The sequence below is a fragment of the Enhydra lutris genome, unplaced genomic scaffold (assembly GCF_002288905.1).
Source record: "Enhydra lutris kenyoni isolate GAN:26980312 unplaced genomic scaffold, ASM228890v2 scaffoldscaffold17, whole genome shotgun sequence".
Taxonomy (NCBI): Eukaryota; Metazoa; Chordata; class Mammalia; order Carnivora; family Mustelidae; genus Enhydra; species Enhydra lutris.
Genome location: NW_019154101.1, coordinates 43,132,721 through 43,154,668, shown reverse-complemented (window position 1 = coordinate 43,154,668; position 21,948 = coordinate 43,132,721). Strand labels below are relative to the sequence as shown.

At 35.7% G+C, this 21,948-nt stretch overlaps 1 protein-coding gene across 2 annotated transcripts in view; it reads right to left on the bottom strand.

Moving 5' to 3' along the window:
• Positions 1 to 1,926: 1,926 nt before the first annotated feature.
• Positions 1,927 to 21,948, bottom strand: part of LOC111147629 (myosin VI) — a 151,943-nt gene continuing 131,921 nt past the window's right edge. Inside the window, exons 30-35 of one of the 2 annotated variants that reach the window (XM_022503813.1) lie at positions 15,947 to 15,985; positions 12,216 to 12,319; positions 11,170 to 11,301; positions 8,479 to 8,505; positions 5,880 to 6,098; positions 1,927 to 5,312 (exon numbers count right to left, since the gene is read on the bottom strand). In XM_022503813.1, the coding sequence (XP_022359521.1) occupies positions 5,113 to 5,312; positions 5,880 to 6,098; positions 8,479 to 8,505; positions 11,170 to 11,301; positions 12,216 to 12,319; positions 15,947 to 15,985 (721 nt within the window). In that variant the 3' untranslated portion in view covers positions 1,927 to 5,112. The remainder of the gene's footprint in view (positions 5,313 to 5,879; positions 6,099 to 8,478; positions 8,506 to 11,169; positions 11,302 to 12,215; positions 12,320 to 15,946; positions 15,986 to 21,948) is intronic. The other variant, XM_022503814.1, reaches the window with a different exon arrangement.

Sequence of the window (21,948 nt, the reverse complement as noted above, 5' to 3'; positions counted from 1 at the left end):
GCTTGTTAGATGCATGATTGGCTGACCAAAACACAGAACAATTTCATCAGGAGAGAAAACAAGGGGCAGCTGGGTGGCTCAGTCAGTTAAGCATCTGCCTTTGTCTCAGGTTGTGATCGCAGGGTCCTGGGACCCAGCCCGGAGACAGGCTCCATGCTCAGCTTCTGTTCTCTGTGAAAAATCATTAAAAAAATTTAAAAGAATTAAAAAATTAAAAAGAGGGATGCCTGGGTGGCTCAGTCAGTTAAGCTGCTGCCTTTGGCTCAGGTCATGATCCCAGGGTCCTGGGACCGAGTCCTGCATCGGGCTCCTTGCTTAGCAGGGAGCCTGCTTTTCTCTCTGCCTCTGCCTGCCGCTCTGCCTCGCTCTGACAAATAAATAAATAAATAAAATCTTTTTAAAAATTAGAAAGGAAATGAAAACCTAACAATGATCACCTCCTCATAACGTGCCCTCCACCCTCCACATTGAAGTTGTGCTCTAACAAGAACAGGGAATGTCATTTTTGATGGGGAATTAGAATTAGGTAAACACTCCATCATCTGTTAGAAAGGTGGCCCTCTCAAACAAGGGCCTCTCACTTGGATCACCCACATTTTGGATTGGTCTTTTCAACCAGCTGGAGAAGAGCTCTTTGACCTGCCCTCTCAGAAGACCCACCTGGAACATCGTAAGTTCCAGATGGGGGGCATGAAGTAGCCTAGAGAGACTACCTATATTCAAAGTCTCAGCAAGAAGGCCTCTTCTTTGGATCCCCAGTTTTTACACCCTGTGTCATCTTGTAAACAGACTAGCAAAGGCCTAGGTAAAGGCAGCCAAGGTTTAGGTTTTCTCTAATCTAGTCAGTGCAAGCAGTCACAGGTCACACACGGTCCTGCTTGTTCCCTGGATGGAAAACCCACGAAAGTTTGGGACCGAAACTCAAGGATGTTCCGGTCACCCGAGTTCCCTTGCCTTTTCCCCCAGCCACAGAGAACAGTGTTTCCAGCACTGGTGACTCCATGAAGCTCGGCACCCCAGAATTCTCCAACTTAGTCCATCTGAGACACGGGGCAACAAGAGCAACATTTACAACTGTTTTGCTTATAATGCGCTATCAACTGTATTAAAAGCACAAGGTGCAAGAGGAAGTTCTACAGAGACAGCATTTATTATTTCTATTTCCAGTACATCAGTGTTTTAGGAAAGAATCAGATATACAATTTTTAAAGAAATGAGGAAAAATTAAGTAACAGTTGCAATTAGATGGGATTTTCAAAAGTGAAAAGAAAATGGCCAATTAATAAGCCTATTTGAGTTCTTAAGGTGAGATATCTGTTGTATAGATACAAATTAGTATTAAAGATTCTCTTTTTAATTGCACATTTTTTTCCTGATTATCTTTTTAAAACTTTCTTGAAAAATATGACAACCAAACTTACTTCATATATTAGGTGAGTGCTGGGGAAGGAGGAATACAATGACTTGAACTGAACTTAATTGTATTCAATGATATGGTCCTAACATGGGTAGACTCTCCCTCCCAAAGTCTCTCCAACTTTATCCCTCTGTGAGGCTTATGCACAGAATGTCTCCCTCTTGCTGGCCTTCTCCAGTGTGGCAGTGCCATTTCTACAGGCTAAGAATTTATACCCCAGGTCTATCCTGATCCAAGTTTTAATAACCATAGGTTTTGCTCCTGTAGTACACACAGTTCATTCTAGAACTCAGCTAAGATCTCGGAGTGTTTTGTCACCTGAAAAGTGTCAGTGTTTTTCAACCTGGGGATGTAGAGTCTTCAGGGGCAGATCCATTCTTTCTCTTCCACCACTACTTTTCTCTTTCTTTTCACAATTGATCGCCTCAACTTGTCCTTATTCTCATTTTTAGAAATCTTCTGTCCTCCCCTCCCTTGTTATTTACTTTTACTTCTTCTTAGAGAAATACAAACTCTCAATACTTGTTATTTCTGGTAATGATACACACAGAAAATATGTCACACCTTCTGAAGATGTGGAATGGCAAAGGAGAAACCCTTTGTAAATCGGCAGGGGGCTACTCAAAAAACTTTGCTTGTTTTGACTCTTTTTATTCCATGTGATTGAAGCAAAAGCATTTATATCTCTTTCATGGTCCAGAACTAAATTATTTGACCCCTCTCAATCTCTTTTTCCTCCTCTGTAAAAGGAGGTAGACCTACCACTACCGATGTATTAACGAACTGATTCATCCAATAAATATTTATTCTACTTATCCAAGTACTCTTAAGGTACTTCAGGTAGAGAAACCAAAGATCTACATATCTGGATCCCCTGAGAACCACAGTAATAACCTGTGAATGAAAATTTAAAGAAAAAAATTTAAAATCCAATTAATAAAGCTCTACAATTAATCCTCATTATTATTCTTGCTTGTGAATTTCTCTATTCTCTAGCTAAGCTTCCATAAATACCACCTATTTTCCACAGAAGATGTATTTTCTTACAAAAGTGTTCACTGTGTTACCAGAAGGAATGACCTATTAAAAAGTCATTATAGGAAACAGAATGTGAGCTACAATAAAACGTCTCTTGTGTGGGCTTGTACTTCTGCATGCATTATTTTATTTTTTCCTCACATAATCCTTTGAGAAGGTGCAATCCATTCAACTTTACAACTAAGAAAATTCATTGTTCTCTTGACATATGTGTATTAGAGAAACTTTCAGAGCATACCCACAGCTCATAATACATTTCTCAAATGTATTAGTGGCATTAGGAATTACATTATAATTAAAGTGAATGTGAAAACATTTTTCCTTCTCATTTTTAATATTTTATGTATGTCTACTTTTGCAAAGTATACATTAAGGAAGGAACATGTATTGAATAAGGCAAGCATTAAGAGAAGATTATTTCTTAATACACAGTATGCTGGTTTAAATGTCAAATTTTCAATCTCAATTATTTGATTCCTAGTTTTCACATAACATTTATGGGTGTGATTGTGAATACTGTAAAGCAGCTGTATCAATATCTATTAGCATGCCATTTCTGCTATTTCCCTTAAAGGCTGATAGGGTCCTAAATTTTTCCAGCAAAGGGGCCTGTGTGTGTATGTAGGTTATCGTAAGTCTATCTGAACTAGGGCAATTCTCCTGGTAGCCAAAATTAACTCAGGAGACTACCTGAAATAGCTAAGTTCTAGGACAGCTGTGTGACATAATTAGCAACAAAATGGCTTAAAACTATAATTTTATTATCTACTAAAGACTTGCAATGATGCTTTGCTGTGATAAATGTCTTTAAAACATTAAGTTTCTCATTACAATAATTTTAACCTGTTTTGATGAGTTTTCATCTAGTGCCTATATGTATCTAGGAGATATAAAAAACTCCCGAAAACCGCACTAAAGAGACAACTCACTAAAAATCAATTTGGTTATTAAATTTTCTTCAAGGACTTTACTTGCTACTAGTTAAGCTTATGCACTATCCTATACAAATAAAAACACCAGTTAAAGGCGATTGATGAGAAGAGAGAGAATAGGTCATTTATTTTCAGTAACCAGAGCTGCTGTTACCAATCGCAGGGACCAAATGACCCAGGTTGGGTGGGGAGGGGTGAACCTCTGCAGTAACACAGCCTTCTAAATATAATCATATTCACATTCTCAACAGCACAGACAGGACCATTTAATTTCTTTACCAGGAGACAATCATTTGCACAGTATCATAATAAATAAATATTTCTGTACTAAGACACGTATTACGAGAGAAGCAATTCTGAAAACAGTGTCTGTGGCTCAAAAGCACTAATCTAATCAGCTGGGAAATATATTCCTAACTGAGGTATTCTTTCTAGAAAAGAAAAATCACTAGAAATCCATTTCAAAGGTTAAGGTCTTTAAAATTTAGGGAGAAAAAGTGCAAAGAATAATTTTATTCTTCTAATTTTATTCTAAAATACTAACAAGGACTCATTAATGTCAACATAACTCCTTGATGTATCTTTGTCTCCAAATTCCTAACATAAAGTCATAAATATTAGGCTTAAAACTGCTGACATTTGATCAAAACTAACACCACACAAAGAAAAAAAATTAAATTATCAGTTACATGTAATAAGCAATTACTTACTAAGTATTGGACTTTTGAATCACAAAGCTTATAAAACAGCTCTACAATTACCAAAATCTCAAGGCCAAAAAAGACACTAGGAATTTTTTAAAAACAAAGATGTTTTGCAGCAGAACACTAGCTTAAATCATATGAAACAACTTGGACAGGATTCTGATACAAAAATCACAATTGAGATGTAGTTGAAAGAGTATTTGCATTCAGTCCAGTTCATCCGCAGAGCCACTGAAAACATATTTCCTTTTTTAGAGAAACAAGTTATCTCAAAACTTTTAAGCATTTAAATGGTCTGAATTTCCTTTATTTGTCCATGGCATAGAAGAAAATATTTTTTTATAGCGACACAGTGTGATAGAAAAGAAAAATAAGTCTGTGCAAGATACTGTGTGAGTACCTTCCTTATCACAGAGTACATTAAATACATTCAGGCTTTTTCTGGAATTCTAGAAGTTCAAATGAACTGCTTTACTCAAACTAAGACACACTACAAAGGAGGGGGGAAAATAAAAATTCCCATCTTCTATGCAAATTTCCATGAATTTCTGAAAAAGTAAATTAAAAAAAGTACACAATATCAGTGCCTTGATTATTTTAAGTGCCTTAACTTTTGTAAGAAACTTTAAGCTAAGGTTTCATTATTCCAGCTTTATGGGTTCTGTGCCATCCTTGCAAAAGCAAGTATTTTGAGTTTTTAAAAAAATTTCTTTTCCTAGAGAACAATTATGATGGACTTCAAGGTAGACTATTGGCAAAGAAGGAGAAATGTCAGATTCTGTCCAAGTGTTAACAAAGATTAGAATGAGGAGAAGTTTAACAGTTACAGCTGGATACCGGAAAATAATGTTTAGGTCCCCAATTCACTACCATCATTTACCTGAAATTAACAAAAAGCCATGATTATTAAAATCTGTTCACTTTGTTCTAAGCAGTTCTAACATGATCACGGGATGGTCCCACCTCTGGGCACACACCCCACCTGGTACCACGGCCTGGGTTCCCATGGCAGGGAAGGCTGCTACTTTAATAGATTCTGCAGCATGGCCGTTGCATATGTGGGCCTAGCCTGCCTGCTCTCAATTGCACTCTGAAGGTACTGGATGCCTCCACAGCATTCCCAAATCTCTTCAAACTGTCTTGGCAAAATCTCAGCACCACGCTTTCGAGTCAGGCCTGTCTCCTCCAGATTCAGCTCACACATCTCCATGTCATCCTTACCTGCACAGGGGAGACATCAGAGAATTAGCCATCAATCTCTTCAGAAGCACTTATCATAAACTTTATTCCTGAAACTGTTATAGTTATCAATTTTCATCTATTCAAGAACTTTCAAAACTTTCTTTTCTTTCTTTACGACAGAAATCTGCTTAATAAATTCACCAGAAACAAGTTAAATTTGTCCTCCACCAAGAACACTTTCAGAAAGTATTAACACTGCAGTTGATCAAACAATTTACCAGTCTTAATAAAACTGCTACATTTCTTTAAACAATTAAAAATCAACTGATATGATTAAACACCAATGAAAAGGTTCTTAGGACACAGACAAGTTTCTATGTGCTCTAAAAGGACATAATTAATCTAAGCGATTTCACATCATAAATAAATTAACCCTCAATTAACTGGAAATTAACTGGAAATGTTAATGCAGTTCCAACTGCAGAATGCCATTCCTCAATCCTGAAATTTAATGAGTTATTACATTATATATTAGACTGTTTCATTCAGAGGGTTTATAATCCTTTTTTGCTTTATAAGGTTTTTTTCCATGTGAATCATACACACCAGCCACAAGAAGGATGGGTGGCTTGTCAGGATGGAGTTCCATCTGCCGGGCAATCCACGGTCCATCGAAATGGGCATACCACCAGCCTTTTTTCTTATTCTGCGGGTCTTTGTACTGGTCGGCAGGGCGGATGAATGGGATGCGGAAGAAGCGTTGCTGTCGGTTCATTTCGATCTCCTGCTGCCTGGCAGGAAGCTGAGAGGCTGGGTTCTGCTGAGCTGTTACAAAGAACAAGGAAAGTTACACCAGCAGCCCAGGGGATAATGAAAACAGCCTTTAATCCTAAAATGCACTACACATTTTTAAGAAAAGAAGAAGAGGATTCCTAGTAATAACTTTAAAACAAGATGTAAATATTAATTACTTATAAATGAATAAAACTTAGTGTGATTTTAGAATTTTCTTTCCCTAAAGATGTTCCTTAACATTTAAACACACACACACACACACACACACACACACACACACACACACACTGCAACACCAGCAATAAAACAAACTAGCCCAAGTAGATTCCCACAAATGACTGTATCAGTAACCTGAAACTCACATGGCAGAACAGCACACTAGTATTATTTGTTAGGATTTATATTTTATCTCCAAAGAGTTCAAAATCAAAGGTCACAGAATAACTTTAATGGGACTATTTATGATAAAACAAATGAATGTAATTTCACAAATGTAAAGAATTATAGATATCTGTCAATTTAATCACTGTTTCCTTGGAAAAGTAGAAGACAAAAGTTTGCTCTTTTGCCAACTGATTTTGGGATTTAAAATGGCCAGAAGACATATATTACTAGTAATATTTAGACAACTTCATGACAACAAAAAACTGTAACCAGTAAAATCATGCAATTTCCCTCAGAGGTATTTGCTTACTCTAAAATCAGATTTCTCTTGGAATAAAATCCACTGAAGTAAGTGGAAAGTTTATAGTATTTGGTTCTCTGTTACAGAAAAGAAAAACCTTTGCTTTTCTGCTAGGACTGGACATTGCACTCATATCAATTTTTCCCCCTTGCTCAAGTTTCATAATGAAACAGTTGGGTTTTTATTTTATCTGCAAATATAAACATTTCTCTGGGACAATAACTTTACAGCTTCAGCAGCTGTAATTTTGGAAAGTCTGTTTAACGTGCTTTTTTCTCACAACTTTAAAAGTAGACCAACCATTTACTGCAGCTCAATTAAGAATCTCACTGATATACTCAAGTATGTCAATGAAAAACTACAGAATATGTGTAAGTCAAGAACAGCCACAGGGTTTTTGTAAGAACTTCCAAATACTGAAAGGATGAAAATACTCTTATTCTAAACTTTTTATACAATAGTAAAAGCTTTATAGCAGCTGAATTCATTTCTGTGCAAACCAGAGAAAGCAAAAAGCAGTTAGCAAAGCTGTATATGCCGATGAAAGAACGAAACAGAGGCCCCGTTGTGTTAGTGACTTAAAAAGCCGCGTCACCTTTAGCGTGTTAAGAGAGAGGAGCTCATTTATTCTTTTGTTCCTGTAGTCCCTCCAAACTACTTACAATTTAGTGTTTCTATTTCAAGTTTTAAAAATTACCTACTCTGCAGAAAATATGCTAACCCTACTTTAAGGAACTTTAAAAGGATAAGGAAAAAAATAAAACAAACCCTTTCCTCCATCTTAAGCAGTAACTTAGAATACCCAGTTGATATGGAACTTACTATGGTATTGATGGTCATTTGTTAAATTAACCTGCTTTTTTCTTTTAAATTAACAGTCTCCTATACCTTAATATATTAAGTAAAATTAATAAAACTCAAGGGAAAGTTTTTGATAGCTTTTTTTTTTTTTTTAACTATGTGAGAACTGAAATTATATTAAGGAAGCCTTCATTTCCACAAATGTTCATCTGGAAAAGCACAAAAATATAGATGTTGAACATCTGAAACTAATACATGACTCTTTCACATCCTATTGTGTCATCTTTAACATATGAAATAAGTTCTAAATTTGGCCCTATAAATTACTAGAAGCACTTAAAAAAAGCCAGGTCCAACAAGCTGACAACAAATATGGCATTATATCCAAATCATTATTGATCATCTGAAGCAGCAAAAATTTACTACATATTAAGAGGACTCCAAGCTTTTAAATTATCAAAAATGTGCATCATAGGGTGCGATATATACAAGTCAGAGAATAATCTCCTATTAGGAGGCATCCTATTAAACCTGTGTACATTATCATACAAAACTCAGATCTCTTTGGACAGAAGTGTTCATACTGTAACAGTGTGTGTGTGTGTGAAACCAGCCCCTGAAGTTAGTCTTTATTCTAAAAGATCAGCTGCTTATTGAGTTTTGCTACAATGAGAATTGTGTATATTTTTTAAAAGGAAATAATTTCATAAAACAGATTAATTTTGTTCTGCAAATATATTTTGGAGTGACCCAAATGAAAGCATCATCTGAAATTAAATATCTTAGTAAAGACAAACTAACATTAATGTACTACAACTCCACTTGAAAATTGTAGCAAAACAATGTTTAATAGAAGTTAGTACTTTATAAAGTATTTTTAACCCATCTTCCAGTTAGCTCATAAGTTACCACCCATTGACTTACGTGAATTGTTCAAAAATGGTGCAAAATCTGTGAATAAATATTTTATGTTGAAGAAAAGATAAAAATGGCAGAACTGTTAAATGAGTATTCTTGTAATTTATAAAAAAGGCTTCCCAATCAATTGAGGTGGTGACTAACAAGAAAACATCCTGTCCACAACCAATACTCTCAGAATTACCTACAAGTAGATTCTGCTTTCTGATTTAAAAAGGTTAAAAAAAAAAAAAAAGAAAGAAAAAGCTATTTTGATTATGTTTTAGGAAACTCTGTTTGATGGACATATAAAGAGGACCTAAATTTTAAAATTATATTTCATTTGTAATCCTGGGACACAGTAATATTCAAACATAAATCCAAAACAATAACTGGGTAATAGACATTCTAGTACCTTCAAAACATTACCAGAAATTCTGTAGAAATAAAAAACTTCTAAATTCATCAAAAAAATAGATGCCTTAGAGAAAAAATACTGCCATGTTTACATATACTCAGTATGTTTAAATTTCTTCAAATTATCTCAATCTTAAACTCATGCAATTTTTATTTTAGGAACTATGAAATAAAACCACTCTCCAAAGTCAGCTTTAATCAACTAAACATTGTGAATTCTTACTGCGGAATCTGCCACTGCCCCAAGAATTATTTCTGGAAATCTCTTTCTGTATTAGATGCAAGGAGAGCGTGCTCACCCAGTGCAGCACACAGGAGGAAGGGCTGAGGCTCTCCATGCCCGATTACAAGACTTTACCATGATTTGACAATGTATTACCCTAAAATAATATTAAGTTATGTTTTTGTTAATCATATGTTGTCAATTTATTTTCTCAAATTAAGGAATTCTAACCCTTCTAAATATTAAAATATAGAGTAGTTCCTTTTAAAGGCTGATTAGCTGCCCCATTAGGAAGCTACCTAAGTATAGAATTTTCTCAACTGCTAAGCATCTTGAGGCACTGCACCTTTCCTTTACGCTGTACTTCTGTGTCAGAATGTATTTTACATGGGAAAAAAAAATAGAGCAATAAGTACTTTTCAGAGCAGAACTTACATTTTATCCTGAAATTTGCCCATAATCAAATTCTTTGAAGGCAACATATGTGTGGAGTGTGTTCACATAAAATTCCTGAATTTGTTCACATATACCTAGATGGGGGACTCTTGGGAAATTTTCTTAATCTACTCTTTTGTTCTTTCAAAGGGTATATTATAAATGGAAACATTATAAGAACAAAGCAAGGTATGCCATGTATCATTTCCCCCTTTGAGGGCAAAGCTGGATGAGTACAGTACCAAAGTTTGGTTTAAAAACACAAGCAACATTTATGTGTTCATTAAAAATGTATATGCCATATATTACAATATTACTTTTCTTGTTTTAAGAAGTGCAATCATTCAGATATTTAAATTTGGGGGCGGGGGGCAACATGATGAAAGCCTTTCAGCTAAAGGCCATAATTAGAACATTACAGCTAAAAAGGTTATGGCTAGAAGGAATAGCCCATTGCCATTTTTACAAAACAAAGGTAACTGACTAAAAACTTGGTAGAGTGAACTGCTTATGGAATCATCCTGTTATTTTCAATTCCCAGGGATAAATTTGTAAATTGGCAAAGAGAGAGGTGGCCACAATATCAATGTTTAGAGGGCCTTCCGTATGCCATTTCCTCTCATTCTGGGTGATCTCTCACTGCCCTTTCAGCACATTGTACTCTGACTGAGGACACCTCCTGCATAATCACTAGCAGTAACCTCTCTTTTATTAATACTTTGCCTTTACTCAATCTACTCTTTACAACAACTTGGAAATACTAAAACTCTACCACTTAATTGATTTTAATCAAACACTGCTTTTATTTGCTAGGAAGGTAGTGAGGGAGAGCTCATTTTCTATCTCACCTTGGGTCATGTATTATTAAATTATACTACCAGGTGCTGGGAATATACTTTTTAAATGAAAACATTAAACATGTTGTCACTTTGACACTGGCCACAATTAAGCCAATAAATTATGCCAGTTTGAAAGTAGCAAACTGAACAAATGAAATTCCAATTATTGTTTTAAGACTGAAATTACAATTCATATATCACAGGTATTCTCAATTAATGTTAAGGCTAGTGCATACTTTACTAGGTTACGTCTATCCCCTACTTTCCAATTTCAAGTATACAACTTTGTCTTTTGTATACATACCAAAGTAACAAAATTTAGTTTTTGAATCTCAGTCAAAAAATCAAATCCTGGTATAGGCAAAACTGGTCTAAACCAAGCTACTATTTCTCATTCTTATATTTTGACAGTATTGTAAAATAATGTTTGCAGCAAACATTCTTTTTTATTTCACAGCATTCTTTACATTTCCACACATAATCATTCTATACGTATATATATGTATATGTGGAAAAAATACATATTTACATTACTGCACAACTTCTTTAGTATAGACAATATTCTTATCTCCAAAATTTATCTTGACTATATACAAATACTTCTTAATAAATATGACTTTAAAGACATAATAACAGAAATAATGCTATGAAAAATAAGGCATTGTGGTTGTATTAGGCTCAACAGATCACAGCTGCACAGTAAGAGAAAATTTGTATTGAATATTTTACCCCAAGTCTTATGTATAGGTACATACATTATATACAGATACTCTGGAACATTTAAAAGTACAGATTTGTTTTTACCATAATCAGTAACAGACTTTGGAGCACGTTGCTCTGTTTCAGTATTTCTCTTCTTATTCTTTGATTTCCACGCATGATACACTTTTAGTCTCCTGTGAAATTCTTCTCTGCAAGCTGCCAGGAGCTCAATATCTATGGATTATATGGAAAGAGTCCCCCCCCCAAAAAAGGGAATTAGCATCCTAATTTAATCGTCTAACATAATTAGTTTGTGACATAAACGTATATATTTATACATATAATAAATTGTTTTTAAATTAATAGTACAAAATCAAAAGTAAGCACATTATTGATAAAGATAAGCATTTTGTGGCAACATTATCTTTTACATTTACAGAGCAGTTTCTTATGCATTATTACTATATCATTTGCTCTACACAAGAACCCTGGGCTAAATAGGTCTTTTACAGGTGAACCTGAATCAGAGAGATTAAGTTACCTGTCCAAGGTCAGAGGCCATAAAAATAGAGTAAAAAGTCACTGTGCTCAAATACATGCTAGATTTACATTACTCAGATTTTTTATGTTTGTATTTATGCAGATAACTTCGGTGAGGAGGGAGAGAACATACCAAATTCCACACAATTTGGCACGTTAGTTCCTAGGCATTAACATCCTAAACTCAAACACTATGATTTAAACAAGAACACAATTATATGGAATCATCTGGATATAGCATTTACAGTTCTGTTGGAAGAAAAATAGCTTTAAAAAGAAAGGACTGCATTGCCATTCTTTACTTTGCATACACAGGTCAAGATTCTGACCTATGTATGCAAAGTACGTCATTAACACAGCCCATACCACAATTTCTCCATGCTTTTCCTCTCCCACCTAGATAAGAGACAGGCAAAATGAATTTAGTAAGTATGCCTTCCCTTTATGTTTGTGAGTAAACTATGCCTTCACTTCAAGGTGAGAATAACAAAGAGAATGGCTTAATTTATGTGCCAAAAAATAGAAAAAATTACACCCCCATATAGGTATTTCTTTATTACCTGTCAGCCACAGAGCCTTCCCATTTTTCATGACCTCCATACACTTACCACAAGAAGTATTGATGGTATCACGTAGTTCTGCATATTTCCATTTACTGAGATCATATTTCTTGGTACCAGCAGCTGCCTTGGTGGCTTGTACAGCAGGACCTCTGTAATTATTACATATTTTTGCATGTTTAAACTGGAAACATGAATGAAATGTTGGCTAAAGGGGCAAGAAAATGAATCTAAGTTTGAGAAATAGAAATAACTACTAGAAAAACAATAATTTTTGTATCTTTGACAGATGAGATTAAGAATGGTATACTATAGGATTCCTACGTAAATTAAAATTTTCCAATGTGCCATTTAATAGCCATATTATGTTTCCAATCAGAACTTCTAAAGTTAAAAATACATTTCTATATATTCCTCAAAATCAAAAAGGAAATCCTCCTGATTTCTCGAAAAAATCATTAGAACCATTAAGAGTTTATGAGCCATAAGGTCACACAGTACAATCACCTGCCAATTACTGAAGCTACAGATAGCCAAGTCCCAGCCAGAGCTACTGGCTCAGAACCTCCCAGAGTATCTGGATGTTTGCGGGGTCAACAGGTGAGTAGCCAAACTACAATCCCCTGCCTTCGTCATTAAAGATGGGCTAAAAGAACAGCTAGAGTCTGGAAACCCCTGTAACTTTTTGCATCACTATTAAATAGAACACTTAGGAAAGTGCTAGAAGGAAATAAAATCATGCTCTCATATTCAGTGAGTAATATGACAACTAGTAAATTATGGAAGCAGTCCAAGTATCCATTGATAGATGACTGGATAAAGAAGATAAGGTATAAATATGCAATGGAATACTATTCACCCATTAAAAAGAATGAAATCTTGCGTTTATAATAACATGGATGGAGTTAGAGTGTATAATGCTAAGTGAAGTCAGTCAAAGAACAACAAATACCCTATGATAACACTTATACAAGGAATTTAAGAAACAAAACAAATGAGCAAGGAGAAAAAAAAACAGATAACCAAGAAACAGACTTTTTTTTTTTTTTAAGTGTTTCTTTTTTTTAAGATTTAGTTTGAGAGAGAGAGGTCACAAGTAGACAGAGAGGCAGGCAGAGAGAGAGGGGGAAGCAGACTCCCTGATGAGCAGAGAGCCCGATATGGACCTCAATCCCAGGACCCTGAGATCATGACCAAAGCCGAAGGCAGAGGCTTAACCCACTGAGCCACCCAGGCACCCAAGAAACAGACTCTTAACTATAGACAACTAACTTATGGTTACCAGAGAAGAGATGGGTGAAGAGATGGGTGAAATAGGTGATGGGAATGAAAGAGTACACTTATGATAAAGAAAAATAAAATAAAAATGAGTAGACAAGATTCAGAGCAGTGAAATAAAGATCATGCCCAAGGTCCCACACTGCTAGTAAAATGGTTGCACCTGGGATGGAAACCCAGCTTGTTCTGACTCTAAAGCCTTGGTCTTAGTCATGACTCTGCCTTCCTTTCTTTGCTTTATTCATTCTACAAACATTAATGAGCACCCACTTAGGCCAGCCCTTCACCTGTGCTAGGAGCTGACACAGAGTTGTGTAAGCTAAAAAATAATAATAATTATTATTATTAATTAATTAATTAAAGAAGAGGTTTAGGTCATGAGACACAACAGATTTGAAAGAGCACAAGTAAAGTAGAAACACTGGAATGGGGAAAGAAGAAATAAATGAAATATATATATATAAATATAAAATAAAATTAAAAAATAAAATGGGATAAATACAACTTCTTCATAGCAGTGCTACTCAGGGCTTCCAACTTGTTTCTATATACATAATTTGAAATAATTATTCAGAAAATATGGAAACAACTTCTTTTCTGTAATAATAAACATTACTTTTCAGCAAAAGATGACTCCTGTCACACAGCAGACACTTAGAATAAGCCGCAAGTAAGATCAATGTAACAAAGGAAGAATTTAAACACATCACATTTCAAGACATAAAAAGAAAGGTGGCACAAATATGAAAAGAGCTAAATTTTTAAAAGTACTAAAATATTGCTTCTCAGGTATCACACAAGGAATTTTACTCTTATCCTCCACTACTAAGAAAATATTTCCTCTTAAAGAGGGATGATCAAGGTATAATACCTGAAAATGAGGTCATATTTCCTCATTATTTCACATTCTGAAAGATAACAGCAATCTTGGCAGTCAAGACATAGACATTTAATGAGAAATGATGTGTGAAAATATGTATACTTCTTCCTGAAATAAAGGAAATGATTCCTCCATATGAAGCTTAGCAATGTGGGCCTCTTTACAAGGCCTATTTATACTTTCATTTTAGAGAATAAAAAAATAGCACACGTCACTCTATATACTTAACAATGGTGAGACATGATGATTGTCACTAACAAATAAGCCTGACTAAAGAATAATGTGGGGCCAGTTAGTTCTTCCTGCATTCTTCCTGCATTTTTAGGTTTGGATCTGTTTTAGATTTATTACAGAATCTATCCTTTTCATAAGCACCGTGACTGGCAATTTTCCATGTAGCTTTTCCTCTTAATTGCTTCACTCAAAAAGAGCCAGCTGTGTGTCAGCAAGGTCTCTCTATTACCCTTAGAAATAAATTATGTTTTAACATTTATTCAAATATTCTTTTTTTTCTCTTCTACATCCCTAAACCACCATTCAGTAAACTAACAAAAAAATTTATCTTTTCTTCCTAGCACCTCTAAGAGTCTTTTCTAGGAGAGCAGCTGAAAATTATTACAGGTTTTTGTTATTTTCTTTTGGAAGAGAGTGAATTTACATAATGTACAGTTTTATAGATTGTCAGAATACACATGAAGTGCCAACATACATAAGGTATATTTGGATACTTTAAAAAAAACATTGAATTCAAATTATTATTGCTTAAAATATGGTTTACTATTACTAACTTTTCATTTGTATTACATCAAAATACATATGCTAAAAAACATATTCAGCATCTTAAATACATGAATGAAATGCATTTAAATGCTCTTCCCCATCTCTGAAATTATTAAAATAGTAAAACAAAAGTTTAATTTACTGATTATTTAGGTTTGTTATAAAGACAATCACGTAAATGACATACGAGGTAGAAAAACTGACTTCTGATTTTTAAAAAAGTGTATTAATTTTAAGACTTTCAATTAACTCTAACTTCAAAATTGACAGTTAAGATGTTACTGATTGATACCCACTTGTAAAGGACCAGATCCTGCTGGGAGGTCATAGTCTGTGGTGGCTCAATTTTTGTATCAGTGGTTTTTAAAACCACGTGCTATGGGGAGAAGGCCCCAGAAACCACACTCTTTTCTACTTCCCCTTCAACTAGGAACTAGGCACAGAGGTTCCCAGCTGACATGGGGATGTGGGCAGGAGGGGAAGGGACACCACCACCTCCATAGAAAGTTTCAAAACACTTATTTGGTTTGAGAGGAAAGGTTTCTCTACTGAGACTGAGTTGGTGAAGCCAGTGATAAATATGGCAATACCACCAACAAGGAACAGGCCCATCCAAAATGCCAGTGTGTGTGTCCTCATCAAGTAGCACCAATTTAGAGCATTGTTTTTTTTATCTTTTTCTGTTACAGTGGTATAAGGGTGAAGTGACATTTCCTGTACAGAAATTTTATATGGAAAGAATAGACTACTCATATAACAGGTTCTGGTCCAAATACTGAACAGTGATTTAAAAACATGATTTTGAGGTGACACTTATTTCCCCAAATTCCACTGCACTAACCTACGCAGAAATTCTGACATTTCCTTCTCCATTTGTTCCCTATAAGAAAAATGATAATACAGCACAGTCATATAAAAGAAAACTACATACATTACCTAAAAGATCTAAAAGTATAATTAAAAATATAGCTTTTCAATAGGATTATTGATTTATTAATCATTCACTATCATTTCATTTTGTAAAAGACTATAATATACTTTTCAACATCGTATATAACCATAAAATACAGCAAATTTTTGTTTAAATACAATTAAGGTTGCTTGAACTCCATTTCTGCAGTAGGAACTTTTAGATAAAATCTCATGACAGCCATGCTTCTGTGGTATTTTTTTATGTATGGCATATAATTTGCGTGTTCTAAATGCATACTGGAAACTTGGCAGATACAGATTCTATAGAAGGATTTTTGCACTGGGGTCGCATAATAAATATTAATTAGATGACAAAACAGTGATACCTAGTTAATCTATTTTCTAGCGTCAGAGTTTAAGAGTCTAGTATATTTAAACTCAAAAATTCTAAATCAAAGCATGATTTTAAAAAAAGGGAGAAGAACTCAAATGCATCAAAGTATGTGTTAAACACCAGAGTGTTCTGGCTCTCTAAGAATAAACATTTCCCAAAGGCAAAACTTACTTTTATTACTCAGGGGAATGTAACTTTTCTCAATATTTGTTTAATTCTGTGAAATGGGATGGAGTTTCATCATGTTCATCAATAATTCATTAATCTCATTTTTTTTTTACATTTTTTTTAAATTTTATTTTTTTAAACATGTAATATCTTTTTATCCCCAGCGGAACAGGTCTGTGAATCGCCAGGTTTACACACTTCACAGCACTCACCATAGCACATACCCTCCCCAATGTCCATAATCCCACCCCCCCCAACCCCCCTCCCCCCATTAACCCTCAGTTTGTTTTGTGAGATTAAGAGTCACTTATGGTTTGTCTCCCTCCCAATCCCATCTTGTTTCTATTCTTCTCCTACCCCCTTAACCCCCCATGTTGCATCTCCTCTCCCTCATACCAGGGAGATCATATGATAGTTGTCTTTCTCCGATTGACTTATTTCACTAAGCATGATACCTCTAGTTCCATCCACGTCGTCGCAAATGGCAAGATTTCATTTCTTTTGATGGCTGCATAGTATTCCATTGTGTATATATACCACATCTTCTTTATCCATTCGTCTGTTGATGGACATCTAGGTTCTTTCCATACTTTGGCTATTGTAGACATTGCTGCTATAAACATTCGGGTGCACGTGCCCCTTCGGATCACTACGTTCGTATCTTTAGGGTAAATACCCAGCAGTGCAATTGCTGGGTCATAGGGTAGTTCTATTTTCAACATTTTGAGGAACCTCCATGCTGTTTTCCAGAGTGGTCGCACCAGCTTGCATTCCCACCAACAGTGTAGGAGGGTTCCCCTTTCTCCGCATCCTCGCCAGCATCTGTCATTTCCTGACTTGTTAATTTTAGCCATTCTGACTGGTGTGAGGTGGTATCTCATTGTGGTTTTGATTTGTATTTCCCTGATGCCGAATGATGTGGAGCACTTTTTCATGTGTCTGTTGGCCATCTGGATGTCTTCTTTGCAGAAATGTCTGTTCATGTCCTCTGCCCATTTCTTGATTGGATTATTTGTTCTTTGGGTGTTGAGTTTGCTAAGTTCTTTATAGATTTTGGACACTAGCCCTTTATCCGATATGTCATTTGCAAATATCTTCTTCCATTCTGTCAGTTGTCTTTTGGTTTTGTTAACCGTTTCCTTTGCTGTGCAAAAGCTTTTGATCTTGATGAAATCCCAATAGTTCATGTTTGCCCTTGCTTCCCTTGCCTTTGGCGATGTTCCTAGGAAGATGTTGCTGCGGCTGAGGTCGAAGAGGTTGCTGCCTGTGTTCTCCTCAAGGATTTTGATGGATTCCTTTCTCACATTGAGATCCTTCATCCATTTTGAGTCTATTTTCGTGTGTGGTGTAAGGAAATGATCCAATTTCATTTTTCTGCATGTGGCTGTCCAATTTTCCCAACACCATTTGTTGAAGAGGGTGTCTTTTTTCCATTGGATATTCTTTCCTGCTTTGTCGAAGATTAGTTGACCATAGAGTTGAGGGTCTATTTCTGGGCTCTCTATTCTGTTCCATTGATCTATGTGTCTGTTTTTGTGCCAGTACCATGCTGTCTTGATGATGACAGCTTTGTAATAGAGCTTGAAGTCCGGAATTGTGATGCCACCAACTTTGGCTTTCTTTTTCAATATTGCTTTGGCTATTCGAGGTCTTTTCTGGTTCCATATAAATTTTAGGATTATTTGTTCCATTTCTTTGAAAAAAATGGATGGTACTTTGATAGGAATTGCATTAAATGTGTAGATTGCTTTAGGTAGCATAGACATTTTCACAATATTTATTCTTCCAATCCAGGAGCATGGAACATTTTTCCATTTCTTTGTGTCTTCCTCARTTTCTTTCATGAGTACTTTATAGTTTTCTGTGTATAGATTCTTAGTCTCTTTGGTTAGATTTATTCCTAGGTATCTTATAGTTTTGGGTGCAATTGTAAATGGGATGGACTCCTTAATTTCTCTTTCTTCTGTCTTGTTGTTGGTGTAGAGAAATGCAACTGATTTCTGTGCATTGATTTTATATCCTGACACTTTACTGAATTCCTGTACAAGTTCTAGCAGTTTTGGAGTGGAGTCTTTTGGGTTTTCCACATATAGTATCATATCATCTGCGAAGAGTGATAGTTTGACTTCTTCTTTGCCGATTTGGATGCCTTTAATTTCCTTTTGTTGTCTGATTGCTGAGGCTAGGACTTCTAGTACTATGTTGAATAGCAGTGGTGATAACGGACATCCCTGCCGTGTTCCTGACCTTAGCGGAAAAGCTTTCAGTTTTTCTCCATTGAGAATGATATTTGCGGTGGGTTTTTCATAGATGGCTTTGATAATATTGAGGTATGTGCCCTCTATCCCTACACTTTGAAGAGTTTTGATCAGGAAGGGATGCTGTACTTTGTCAAATGCTTTTTCAGCATCTATGGAGAGTATCATATGGTTCTTGTTCTTTCTTTTATTAATGTGTTGTATCACATTGATTGATTTGCGGATGTTGAACCAACCTTGCAGCCCTGGAATAAATCCCACTTGGTCGTGGTGAATAATCCTTTTAATGTACTGTTGAATCCTATTGGCTAGTATTTTGGCGAGAATTTTTGCATCTGTGTTCATCAAGGATATTGGTCTGTAGTTCTCTTTTTTGATAGGATCCTTGTCTGGTTTGGGGATCAAGGTGATGCTGGCCTCATAAAATGAGTTTGGAAGTTTTCCTTCCATTTCTATTTTTTGGAACAGTTTCAGGAGAATAGGAATTAGTTCTTCTTTAAATGTTTGGTAGAATTCCCCCGGGAAGCCGTCTGGCCCTGGGCTTTTGTTTGTTTGGAGATTTTTGATGACTGTTTCAATCTCCTTACTGGTTATGGGTCTGTTCAGGCTTTCTATTTCTTCCTGGTTCAGTTGTGGTAGTTTATATGTCTCTAGGAATGCATCCATTTCTTCCAGATTGCCAAATTTGTTGGTGTAGAGTTGCTCATAGTATGTTCTTATAATTGTCTGTATTTCTTTGGTGTTCGTTGTGATCTCTCCTCTTTCATTCATGATTTTATTTATTTGGGTCCTCTCTCTTTTCTTTTTGATAAGTCTGGCCAGGGGTTTATCGATCTTATTAATTCTTTCAAAGAACCAGCTCCTAGTTTCATTGATTTGTTCTATTGTTTTTTTGGTGTCTATTTCATTGATTTCTGCTCTGATCTTTATGATTTCTCTTCTCCTGCTGGGTTTAGGGTTTCTTTCTTGTTCTTTCTCTAGCTCTTTTAGGTGTAGGGTTAGGTTGTGTACCTGAGACCTTTCTTGTTTCTTGAGAAAGGCTTGTACCGCTATATATTTTCCTCTCAGGACTGCCTTTGTTGTGTCCCACAGATTTTGAACCGTTGTGTTTTCATTATCATTTGTTTCCATGAATTTTTTCAACTCTTCTTTAATTTCCTGGTTGACCCATTCATTCTTTAGAAGGATGCTGTTTAGTCTCCATGTATTTGGGTTCTTTCCAAATTTCCTCTTGTGATTGAGTTCTAGCTTCAGAGCATTGTGGTCTGAAAATATGCAGGGAATGATTCCAATCTTTTGATAACGGTTGAGACCTGATTTAGGACCGAGAATATGATCTATTCTGGAGAATGTTCCATGTGCACTAGAGAAGAATGTGTATTCTGTTGCTTTGGGATGAAATGTTCTGAATATATCTGTGACGTCCATCTGGTCCAGTGTGTCATTTAAGGCCTTGATTTCCTTGTTGATCTTTTGCTTGGATGATCTGTCCATTTCAGTGAGGGGAGTGTTAAAGTCCCCTACTATTATTGTATTATTGTCGACGTGTTTCTTTGATTTTGTTATTAATTGGTTTATATAATTGGCTGCTCCCATGTTAGGGGCATAGATATTTAAAATTGTTAGATCTTCTTGTTGGACAGTTCCTTTGAGTATGATATAGTGTCCTTCCTCATCTCTTATTATAGTCTTTGGCTTAAAATCTAATTGATCTGATATAAGGATTGCCACTCCTGCTTTTTTCTGATGTCCATTAGCATGGTAAATTCTTTTCCACCCCCTCACTTTAAATCTGGAGGTGTCTTCAGGTTTAAGATGAGTTTCTTGTAGGCAACATATAGATGGGTTTTGTTTTTTTATCCATTCTGATACCCTGTGTCTTTTGATTGGGGCATTTAGCCCATTAACATACAGGGTAAGTATTGAGAGATATGAATTTAGTGCCATTGTATTGCCTGTAAGGCGACTGTTATTGTATATTGTCTCTGTTCCTTTCTGATCTACTACTTTTAGGGTCTCTCTTTGCTTAGAGGACCCCTTTCAATATTTCCTGTAGAGCTGGTTTGGTATTTGCAAATTCTTTCAGTTTTTGTTTGTCCTGGAAGCTTTTAATCTCTCCTTCTATTTTCAATGATAGCCTATCTGGATATAGTATTCTTGGCTGCATGTTTTTCTCGTTTAGTACTCTGAATATATCATGCCAGCTCTTTCTGGCCTGCCAGGTCTCTGTGGATAAGTCTGCTGCCAATCTAATATTTTTACCATTGTACGTTACAGACTTCTTTTCCCGGGCTGCTTTCAGGATCTTCTCTTTGTCACTAAGACTTGTAAATTTTACTATTAGGTGACGGGGTGTGGACCTATTCTTATTGATTTTGAGGGGGGTTCTCTGAATCTCCTGGATTTTGATGCTTGTTCCCTTTGCCATATTGGGGAAATTCTCTCCAATAATTCTCTCCAATATACCTTCTGCTCCCTTCTCTGTTTCCTCTTCTTCTGGAATCCCAATTATTCTAATGTTGTTTCATCTTATGGTGTCACTTATCTCTCAAATTCTCCCCTCATGGTCCAGTAGCTGTTTGTCCCTCTTTTGCTCAGCTTCTTTATTCTCTGTCATTTGGTCTTCTATATCGCTAATTCTTTCTTCTGCCTCATTTATCCTAGCAGTGAGAGCCTCCATTTTTCATTGCACCTCATTAATAGCTTTTTTTATTTCAACTTGGTTAGATTTTAGTTCTTTTATTTCTCCAGAAAGGGCTTTTATATCTCCCGAGAGGGTTTCTCTAATATCTTCCATGACTTTTTCGAGCCCGGCTAGAACCTTGAGAATCGTCATTCTGAACTCTAGATCTGCCATATTACCAATGTCTGTATTGATTAGGTCCCTAGCCTTTGGTACTGCCTCTTGTTCTTTTTTTTGCGGTGAATTTTTCCGCCTTGTCATTTTGTCCAGATAAGAGTAGTTGAAGGAGCAAGTAAAATACTAAAAGGGTGGCAACAACCCAGGAAAATATGCTTTAGCCAAATCAGAAGAGATCCCAAATTGTGAGGGGGGAGAAATGGGATAAAAAGAGGTTCAGAAAGAAGAGAGAAAAAAAAAAAAAAAAGGAA